The sequence below is a fragment of the Cyrtonyx montezumae genome, unplaced genomic scaffold (assembly GCF_038088225.1).
Source record: "Cyrtonyx montezumae isolate F1298 unplaced genomic scaffold, pur_monq_1.0 scaffold_14, whole genome shotgun sequence".
Taxonomy (NCBI): Eukaryota; Metazoa; Chordata; class Aves; order Galliformes; family Odontophoridae; genus Cyrtonyx; species Cyrtonyx montezumae.
The window spans coordinates 1,688,913-1,699,802 of record NW_027071870.1 but is presented as its reverse complement, the minus strand read 5'-3'; the positions used below and the strand labels follow the sequence as shown (position 1 = coordinate 1,699,802).

General features: G+C 48.4%; 2 protein-coding genes across 5 annotated transcripts in view; one reads left to right on the top strand and one right to left on the bottom strand.

The window, feature by feature from the left end:
- The first annotated feature begins 3,674 nt into the window (after positions 1-3,674).
- Positions 3,675-10,890, top strand: part of PPP1R9A (protein phosphatase 1 regulatory subunit 9A) — a 125,663-nt gene continuing 118,447 nt past the window's right edge. For 3 of the 4 annotated variants that reach the window (XM_065731252.1, XM_065731251.1, XM_065731249.1), the window contains exon 1: positions 3,675-5,296. In XM_065731252.1, the coding sequence (XP_065587324.1) occupies positions 3,833-5,296 (1,464 nt within the window). In that variant the 5' untranslated portion in view covers positions 3,675-3,832. The remainder of the gene's footprint in view (positions 5,297-10,890) is intronic. The other variant, XM_065731253.1, reaches the window with a different exon arrangement.
- Positions 9,257-10,890, bottom strand: part of PDK4 (pyruvate dehydrogenase kinase 4) — a 184,647-nt gene continuing 183,013 nt past the window's right edge. Inside the window, exon 12 of the mRNA XM_065731279.1 lies at positions 9,257-9,273. The gene's annotated coding sequence lies outside the window, so the exon portion shown is untranslated. The remainder of the gene's footprint in view (positions 9,274-10,890) is intronic.

Here is a 10,890-nt window from a genome sequence, read left to right as displayed (position 1 = left end):
CTTTCTATTGTGGTGTGGTGCAAAGAGAGACTATACCACTCTGACACAGATCTTTACATGGGTATGGATCTTTCCTTGGGTACATACTTTAAAATCCTTGTTAGGAGTGGAGAAGGGCCCATTTTGTTGGCAACATTTCTATTAGAAAAAAATGATTTAAATAGTATTTACGAGTCTGGGTATGCAGATATGGCAGTGGATATCTTTAAATAATTAGATGCTAATTAGTCTCTTTAAAATGACTTCAGTTCCATCATTTGTTTAATGCTTGCTCTTGTCCCTTCTTTGCTTGTGAATGTGAGTTATCAGACTCTTCCAGAGATGCATCTAGCACATGCCAACCTCTTCAAGCACTCAGCATGCAGCATACGTCCACAAAGGAAAATGAAATGTTTAAATTGCTGCTCTATGACCCTATTCTTCTCCAAGGAGACCTGAAGTTCTCTCCACGGACCTGTTGTTCTGCATTCAGAAGTCAAGCAGTTCTCTTCGTGTTCTTACAATTCTATTGCTACAAAAGCGCAGTGACAGGAGTGTCCTGCCAGGAGGCCATGATAAAGATGGTTAGGATTTCATAGGGATTGTCCTGGTTTGCTGAAGTAGTGTTTGTCCTTGTGCCTGTAGGCCTGTGGAACAACTGTGGAATGTAACGCACTGGTACAGGCTTCTAGTCTTACATCCTTCCACACATGTATTTACTGAAAGGCTCTCACTGAAGCTCTGTTTCAAGAGACCTGATGCTTTCCTGCCAGTATTAACGTACTGGATAGTAAAAATTTACTGAAGTTTTTTGAGCTGCATGCCCTCGTTGCAAATTAGGTTAACCAGATGCATACCAGTGAACACTTAGAACTGTGTATAGCACCTATGGTTTGGTCTCTTTAAAGCTATGAATCAAATTTGTAAAGTTCTATATCTAACGTGTTTATTTTCTGTCACCTATACCTTGATTCTCTATGCGTGATAACTATTATCCAAATTTTGCCATGCTCATCCCTGGACCATTCTCTGGATATTTTTGCAATTAGTTTAATGAACTTCGCTTAGGAGTTGCTATGTGATTAACAGCCATTACCTTCTTGGATTGCCAATTTTACAAATTACCTAGAGATTTCGTGTTCTACAGTTAAGATTTCTTATTCACAGTGTACAGCCAAAACACTGTGGCAAATTCACCGGGCTAATGAACAAAAGGAGCTGGTTGTGGCTGTACGATGAAGAGAGATTCTGGGAAATCAGAGGGCTGGGCAATCACTGACCGCATGAAGTTTAACAAGAGCAGTGCTGGATTCTGCACAGACAGGGGGATGAGGGGCAGGAGAGCAGTCCCACAGACGCATGAATTCTGGCTGATGGCCATGAGCCAGCAGTGTGCCCTGAAGCCCACAATCAGACCCTGGGGGGCACTGGGCCCAGTACTGCCCCCAAGTGAGGGGAGGGCTTGTCCTGCTCTGTGCTGTGTGGCCTCACCTCCAGCACTGGGTGCTGCTTGTGTGCCACAGTATTAGAGAAGGTATAAAGGAGGGCCATGAAGGCAGTGAAGGGACAGAGGGAAAACGTATGCGGAGCAGCTGAGGTCGCTGTGTTTGCTCAGCCCAGAGCAGAGGCGCTGAGGGGAGCCCTGATGGCGGCTGCAGCTCCTCACGGGGAGCGGAGCGGTGACAGCGACATGGCCCGAGGGAACGGCACGGAGCTGTGTCAGGGGAGGGGCAGCTGGGGGTCAGGGACAGGGTCTGCACCAGAGGGCGGTGGGCGCGGAACGGGCTGCACAGTCTATGAACGTTCGGACAGCGCTCTCAGACACAGGGTTTGGATTTTGGGTGGTGCTTCGTGGAGCCAGGAGCTGGGCTCCGTGGTCCTTGCGGGTCCCTGCCGACTCGGGACGCTTTGCGATTCTGTGGCACTGCCGTGCTCCGTCCCTCTCGGCAGCTGCCAATGCAAGTGACGTTAAGGAGTTCCATGGTTCGCCCGGATTCGTTACCAACGCCCTACTCCTTCGTGTCGGCAGGGTTCTACGGCTCATTCTGAATAGCTGGGGAGGGAACGTGCGGCGGCATTCGACCCGCAGCGAATCCCCGGCGCCGCTCCCGCGGCGCTCGGAGGCGGCGGATCCCGGGACGGGGAGCGCCCTCCCCGCGGAGCCCAGCACGCCGCCCTCGTCGGCCCGCCCCGTTCCCCGGGCTGTAGGCTGAAACCGGCGACCCAGGGAGGGGGCGGCGGGGCTCGGCGCTACCCGCGGAGCTGCGGCGTGCCCGGCCCCGCCGCTCGGCGGTAACCGCCCGGGGCTGGACTGCGGCGGGAGCGCGGCCGGCCGCCTCCCCGCCCCCTTGGCGGAGCGAACCACCGTGGCCCGTCCGGGAGGTGAGGCACCTGTCACCCGGCGGCGGCGGTTCGGAGCGCCTCCTGCGGCGGGCGGGCGAGCGGGAGCCGCGCGGCGCAGCGCCGTGCAGTGCTTTGCCGTGCAGTGCCGTGCCGTGCCGTGCAGCGCCGGGGAGGCGGGCGGCTCGCGGCGGGCGGGAGCGTGGCTGCGGCGGGGCGCGGCGGCTCTCCTCCCCCGCGCTGCCGCCACGGGTGTGCGCGCGGAGCCGTGTCGGTGCCCCGGCCGCCGCCGCCGCCTGCAATGGCGTTGAGGCGCCGCGGCGGTCGCTGCCTCCTGTCAGGCGGACGGCGGCAGCGCTCGTTCTGCGGAGAGCCCGAGGAGCGGCGGGGGCGGCGCTGAGCCGGGCGCTGGCGGAGCCGCGGCGGCTCCCGGCCGGGTAAGGCGGCGTAGCACGGGGCGGGCGCCGCGGGGGAGCCCCGGCACCGCGCTTTTGTTTCCCGGCTCGCCCGCCCGCCCGCGAGGAACCGCCGCGGTGCTCCGGAGCCGTCCGCGAGGCTTAAGTTCCCTTCCGCCGGCGAGACCGCGTTGGCGCCGACAACGGGGTCGGTGTCCGCCCGCTCTGCGGGGCCTCTCCCACCGCACCCGCAGCGATCGCCGCCCCCCGCTCGGGTCCGGGCAGCGCTACCGCGGCGCCCAACCCGGGGCCAGCGGCGGCCGGGCAGCCTATGGGTGCGGGCCGGGCTGCGCGGGGCCGGGCGCGGGGCAGCTGTCCGCGGGGGAATCGCGCTTCCCTGAGCAGCGCTTCGGAAGACGGTGTCGGCTGCGGGTTCCCTGCGGCCGCGGGTTCGTGCGTCGGGACAACCCCTCCGCGTGCGTTGGGTGCGATGGTATTCGTGCCTTTACAGTCCTCTGAGCTAGCGCGGGTTGCGGGCTGCCTCGGGGAGCGGAGCCGTCGCGTTGTCACCAACTGCCGTGTGTTACTGTATATGTATTGCTGTAGTTTTTTCATGTGTGCAAGTCAGACGTCGGCGATGTTTTACTTTTGGAAAAGCCCAATAGCAGAAGTAGCGATATTTTTCGTAGTGCCTTGCCTTTCCTGTGCAGGTGTGTTTGTGAATGTGACAACCCACCCTTACGCCGTGGAACACCAAGTTTGCAATGGCAAAGTTCTCATGTGTTTGTGCGTAGTTAGGTTGCCGTTTTTTTTTTTTGTTTTTTTTTTCTTAAGCAAATATGTCAAATAACTGAAGGGAGATCGTGGCTTTGATTAAAAGATGCACAAGTGCATGGCATGATTGAGAACACCCCACTTTCTCTTCCAGGTTGAGCCCGCTGCTGCTCTGGGAAGGCCTGGGCTGTGCTGCTGTGCCCCAGCTGGGTTAGCCCCTGCCTCCGGCCCTGCTGGGGATGGCCCTTCCCATGGGCAGCACCTCCTAAGCCCGGGCTGGGACAGGTCCCCGAGTGCAGCTCTGTGGAAACTATGTGAGCTGGTTCTGCTCTCCTGAAGTAAACATGATGAAAACGGAGTCTTCGGGAGAAAGATCGACCCTCCGCAGTGCCTCTCCTCACAGGAATGCTTACAGAACTGAGTTCCAGGCGCTGAAAAGCACCTTTGACAAACCGAAATCAGATGGAGACCCAAAAACGAAAGAGGAAGGAGAGGCCTCTCAGAGCAGAGGAAGGAAATATGGCTCAAATGTCAATAGGATTAAGAACTTATTCATGCAGATGGGCATGGAGCCCACGGAAGGTGCTGGAGCTGCCCCCAAAACCAGGGGGAAGGGTGGCCCTCCATCGCCTCAGAGGCGAAACAGGCCCAAAGAGTTTGTAGAAAAAGCAGACGGTTCAATTGTAAAATTGGAATCTTCTGTTTCAGAGAGGATTAGCAGGTTTGACACCATCCATGATGGCCCTTCTTACTCCAAGTTTACCGAAACACGTAAGATGTTTGAGCGCAACGCTCATGACATGGGACACTCCAATCGCTATTCCCCAAAGAAGGAGAGGGCAGCCTCCAGCGAGCTGGCGGAGGAGTGGTGCAGCTCCAAGTTGCACAGGGGCAGCACTGACTCCCTGGACAGCCTCAGCCCCAGGACGGAGACTGTCTCTCCAACTGTGAGTCAGCTCAGCGCGGTTTTCGAAAACGCCGACTCACACAACGTCGTCGTTTTAGAAAAGTCAGAGAACACCGAAGAATACTCTGTGACCGGTCACTACCCGCTCAACCTCTCATCCAGCGTCACAAACATCTCCTCCCCTGTTGCAAACCTCGAGGGCTTTAGTCCGTTGAAGGATGCTGGCACGTGGTCTCCACCAGCCAAGCAGGGATCCAGCACGACGTCTGCTGAGCACTCTCAGCATAACAGTGCACCTCCTGCACTGAGACAGAAGGCAGCCACAGGCACCGGGTCAGGCTCGAAGACAGCTGAAGAAGTCAAGAAGAATGTGGAGACGAGTGCTGATTCTGTTGAGAGCCCTGTGGTGGGTCAGCAGGATCTGGTGATGCTTGACCACGAAAGATCTGCGGACAGTTCTGCCAGGAGTAAGGCCAAAACTGACACAGAAATGTTGTTGCGACAAAAGGAACGATCGGAACACGCGGAGGGTATTGCTGATAGACCCGAAGCTGCAGAAATAACAAGAGATTTAGTTTCAGGGGATGATTTAGCAACAGATGCTGCTTCAGATGCTGCTGAGACCCATTATGATGAGGCAAGCGAGAAAGAAGTGCATGAAGATGGGAATAATTTCCAGAGTTCCCATGTGTACATGCACTCTGACTACAACGTGTATAGGGTACGATCGAGGTATAACTCTGACTGGGGAGAAACGGGGACCGAGCAGGATGACCAGGATGACAGTGATGAGAATAACTGTTACGAACCTGATATGGAATACTCAGAGATTAATGGATTGCCAGATGAAGATGAAATCCCAGCCAACAGAAAAATACAGTTTAGCCGTGCTCCAATTAAGGTAAAGTTGCCTACTTTTTTTTCCAGCAGTTTGGTTCATTTTCAAAGGAAACTTAACTCAAAAGACATTTTGATAATTTAACTAGTGCTGAAAAGATTGTGAAGGATCTTTTGATAGCCTTTATTTTTTTTGCAGTCAGCCAGTGAGCATAATCTTAAACGGAGTAAGCAAGCTGAGCTCTGATTAGCTTGTGTCATTTCCTAGGCTGCATGGCACCAAAATTGAGAATGGTGACTATGGAGTCTGTGGAGCCTGTGAACCTGAACATGTGTGTTCTGATGGGCATGGCTGAACTGTAATCACGTGGTGAACATAGAAGAGGGTGTTTGGTGGCCTCTGTGCTGGTTGTTGGGCTTTTTTTTTCCAGTTGAAATTGCCGCTTCTTTAGATTGGATGGCTTTGCTTCAGCCCTCAGATGTTCTTCAGTCGCTGTGTTTAGATGTGATGCCATGAAGTACAGTGTCCTGTAGTGGAGTGGGTCTGTCTCAATAGCAGAGGGCTCTTACTATTCTGCATCTGAATTTGTATCACCTTTTCTGGCAGCATCTTCACTTTTTAAAACTTTATTAGACCTCAGTATGTGTATTTAGTGTATGTCAGTGCAAGAGGCTACATGAAGGTGGAAGTTGGTTGTCTGAAACACCTAATGAGGGCTGGGTTTCTTGCAGAGTTCTTCTAGGTGTGTTCTCAAACACCGTGAAACTGAAGGCAAGAATGCAGACTATTTTGAGTATTTTCAGCTAGAAAGGAATAACTAGTCATGTTTTTACAGCAGCATTTCACTGTGGAGTCCTGGAGTTAGGTGTAGAAGCACTTTATTTCCAAGTTATGTGCAATGAAAATGGTCTCATGTGCAACTTCCAGAAACAGTCATTTTTATTCAGAAAGGGTTCTTGAAAGGCTAAATCTGGTGGAGTGCTTGAAATGGACACATTTTTAAATCAAATATCTTTCATTGAAATGTACTTTGTTGTTATTGCATGAGTTTAGTGATGAAAATTACAAAGTCAACGAAAAAAAATTACTACTGAATGCAAAGTAATGTGTTTGCACCATCTGTGGCTTTTGTTAGGGTAAGGTATGCCTAGCTGTACTGGGAAATCTCAATCTGAATGAAGCAAGCAGGTTTGGGCATCTGTTAGTTGGAGTATGGAGCGAGGGGAATGGCTGTCTGCTCTTTCTGCTTGGAGAAGACTGTTTTTTAGACTGAGACGAAATATTCAGTGCCAAGATAATGGAATTTTTTTGTTGTCAGTATTTTATTCAGGCTTGTGTCATGGACCAAAAATTCAAACAGTGTTTGTGCTCCCTCTGGATCATTCACGTAATTCAATGAGCTGAATTTCTTTAAATTTTTTGGAGATGAAGCAGAGAACACTTCTGTTACAAAAGATTCTGGAAGGTGCCCCCTCCCTCTCCTTCCCCTCTGGCTGTGCTAACAGATGATATGACTTCTCTGTCTTCTGGAAGCCATCACACACAAATTGGCTTTGTTATATTTATTATAGTTAGAAAAGATATGAATTTGGAAAGCGACCACAGTGACGTTACTGTGGATGGTAGGGTTTTCTGCTCTTGCTATTCTGAAAGAGCTCAGAGGAACATTGGCATCGGTGTACTGCTGTGCTCTGTCTGAATTGTCATCAAATATTCTCTTATTATTTAGGTAAAACGTTTTTCTTCTCAAGAGTTTCACACTATGTCATATTGTGTATTATCAAGTGATAATAACAGCCCATCGGGAAAATGCTCTAACAGTCATTTGCTTGACTAATGGAAGAGTACATTTTTCATGGGTTTTGGAATGAAGCTTTCTTAAGAAGCTTTTCCAAAGTAAAAGAATCGTGTCTTTAATTATTTTAGCATCTTTGTTGTAGCCAGGAGGAAAGCTGAATAGAAGCTGCACTGAGAGAAAGCAGTGTGGAAGAGGTGATGTGCTGTGTCCTGTGCCCTCAAACACATGTAGCCTGCCAGCCAAATGGGGAGGCAGAAGTGAGACCCTGTGCCCTGCCCTGGATGTGCTGTTGCAGGCAGGGACCTGGAATGGCAGCTGGGGATAGTACCATGTCTCTGGGCTCCTGCATTTCCTCTTTGACAGCCTCACAAATGCAGCGTGTGGCTAGGAGGCTGAGAGTTGGCTTCAAGGAGCAGCCTCTGTCCAGCAATTACTAGCACTTAATCAGTGAGTAGTGCACATAGTCCTGTGTTCTGTCCCCCTCTTGCAATTGTACCATACGAATTTAGCAAGGGAGTCACTTTAGCTGTCCAGTACAGGGATGCTTGCTAGCAGAAGAGAGTGAAACTGCCTAAGAATTTTTTCAGTTTTGGCCACTTCATGGGTTAGAGAGAAAATCTTCTTTCAATAATACTTATCTAGATCTTTGTCTTATGCATATTGTGCATGAGAGTGGAAAACACCAAGCAGTTTAGGAATATTTTCTGAACTGTTGAAAACTGTTCAGCTTTTATTAAAATGAATCAATTTGTGCTTAAATGCTCTGGTAGATAGCAATTCCATCTAGATTCAAGATGCTTAGCACAGGTTTCACAGTATCATACCTCTGTTCTCCACTGGGTGAGCTCTGAAATAGTAAAATTGAATTCTGCTTATCATCTGAGCAGGAAACTTATTCAGAAACCTGCTCTGGAGAGAAGCACGCAGGACAACAGTTAAAGGAAATTCTGCTGTTACAGGCTGTGATTTGCACTCACCCATCCTGTGCTCCATGGGAACACACTGTAGGTTTGTGGGGTTATGTGCTGACCTCGGCTCTCCTGGAGTTGGTGGCTGTATGAGTCTGTCTCTGTCTGGGTGAGTTTCTGGTTCTTGGAGCACTGCATCCCTGCTCTGGGCAGGTGTGTGTGTCTGCTCTGTGCTGCTCATACAAATATCCCTAAGAGATGCAAGAAGGAGCTCCTGGTGGCAGTGTGTATGAGTATGCATGTTGCTGAATGGGGTCTGTGCACGTTGGTTGCACGTGGAATATGTATGGAGCAATATGGAGGCTACATGTCCAGTCAGTAACCTATTTCTGGCGTGAAGTATGTGATAAACCACTCAAAGCTGCTTGAAGAAATTGGTGTATGTTGGCAGTGCAAGCTTCTGCTGCACCGTCTGTGCCCAGCATGGCTGAAGGGCTGGAGGGGTTGGGTAGAGCACAATCAGACAAGCAGGTGGATGGGAGGGAGCTTGGAGTGCAATGAGGGTGCCATCCAGAGGTGTCCTTGCAGTTTCTGGATTGCACAAAGCTTCCTTGGTGGACCCTGCATTGTAGGGTCAATGGGAGAGGACATAACAGGAGTGGAAAGTGTCCAGTGGATGAGACATCCATACTTTGTCTAATTTCAGACAAAAGGGTTATAATCACTGGTGCTCCATAGGTTGGTTCTCTTTCTTGTTGTTCAACATAAGTACAGCATTTCAGCTTTCCAGATCATGTTTTGTTCACATTGTCATCAGGAATCTTCACTCTTCTTTTCATGTGAGCCTTTGAAGAGGTTTTCCCAGAAGTGCTGTGACTGAAGATCAGTGTAAATATAAATGACATTTGTATTTCATTTAGTTGTTTTTAAATGTCTTAGGAACTGTATGCTGTTTTTTTCTCAGTAAAAGATCAATTCCAGGAGGACATTTTTTTACATCAGTTATTCCTCATTTTTCTCACTAACTCTTATTCAGGTTTCTAAATGGTGGTGGAGAATGAGTCTGAAACGATTTGACACTATAGTCATTGGTAATTTTTGCTGTCTAAAATATTATTTGACTAGTAAACATCAAAATAAAGTATGTTCTCAAATTTTAGTGTTGAGAAAGGAAGTATTTCCTTGCTGATTCAATGTTTAGTGTGGCATTTATCCATTGTTAAAATCTTGATTGAATATTTTTTTGTTCACAGCAGTCATAAATGAAGGTTACCTTTCCACAGGCAGTTACGGTCCCAGGTTCCAACCATGCTGATGCTTCTGTTCATTTTGTACTTATGTGACTGTGGAATTGGGTTTAGATGATCTCCACATGTGCCTTCCAGCCTCAGTGAGCCTATGGTTTTATAAATGAAGTGGTCCTCACGTGTGTTAGGTACTTCTAGAAGGTGTCAAGGGGGAACCTGTAGAAGGATCCACAGGCTATCTGATATTTAAAATTGGTAGCTGTTTTGAATGGGTTATTTAGGAATCCTTAAATAAAATATAGATGAGCAGCTTCCTTCTGAAGCCACTGAATGAGTGTTGTTCTTTCCTTAAATTTGCTTCTCTTTGCTAGCTCCTGTGTCTGTGCTTTGCTTGCAAGAGGAGGAGTGGAAGGCAGCTTGGGCTGTGTACTGAGGGACATGTTTTAGTGGGAAGTACTAGTGGTAGGTGGACAACTGGACTGGAAGATCTTGGAGGTCTTTCCCAGCCTTGGTGACTCTGTGATTCTATGAAACCAAGAATTAAGTAGGCTTAGGCTGTGTTGCTGATTTCTACTGTAATACTGAAAATGACACTAAGCCCTTACGCAGGTGCTTGAACTCCATAAAACAGCCAGAAAGTTGTTTAACGGCTCTGTTAATTTTCACTTATAAAATAGCTTAGGATACTGAGCTAATACTTAGGTAGCTTGAAACAGGCGATGTAAAATGGCTTTTTGTGTTTTTTCAGGTGTTGTGAACTGTGGGAAATTCTACAGGCGAAGTATTAATAAATGTGCTATATTGCAGAGATTATGATGCAAACTTTGATTATTTGCAAAAGTTAACAACTTAAAACTAGCTTCTTTGTTCTAGTGATAGAATATATGGAGTATTTCTAGGACCTAGTTCTGTATTTCAGTTACCTTTGCTTGGCAAAACATTTTGTGTATTTCTGTTGGGGAAGGGAACAAGAAGTAGGAATTTTCCTGTAAAGAAACTGGGTGCTTCAAGGTAGAAGATGAAGCATTACAGAACAAGTTGCTATTTTAGATGTTGAAAGATAAATCTCTTCTATATAGTTATCTCATAGTTAGTGCGTATGTGAAGTGTGTTATTGAGTTGGGTTTGTATGCTTTCACTGGCTGGGAGTCTTGGCACATGATAATTTTAAATGCAGAAGAGTTTGCTTGTGTTAAATACAGAGAAAACTATACTGGAGTTCAGTAGATGGAATCAAGCTATTTTTCTAGCACACACAGTGTTGTGGAGACTTGAATTGCACCACTAGGTCCAGGGAGCAGTTATTCCTGGCTGCAGTGTTCATACACAGATAGTGAACTAAACAGAAATACCGCTCCTTTGAACTTGGTTTTATAAGCACGGGGGACATTCTAGAAGAGCCATTTGTAGCAAAAGAGTTTGCACTGAGTGACTGATTGAATGAATCAGAGGTTTATGGCGTTTAAATTGAAAGGGTTTTCCAATTAAAGGTTTTAAATTTCAGAAATGCCCACTGAGAAGCTGCAGGGAAATGGATTGAAATGAGGTGAACCAAAGCGCCGAGGGAGCTAACGGTGGGGTTCTTGGAACCTCTTATGTTCACAATTTGCATTCCAGAAAAAGGCAGGGTACGTGAGCCTCTCTGACTACAAGAGGAGTCAGCCAAAGAGAATAGCAGAAGCTAGCCAAGAATTTGCAAGGAGT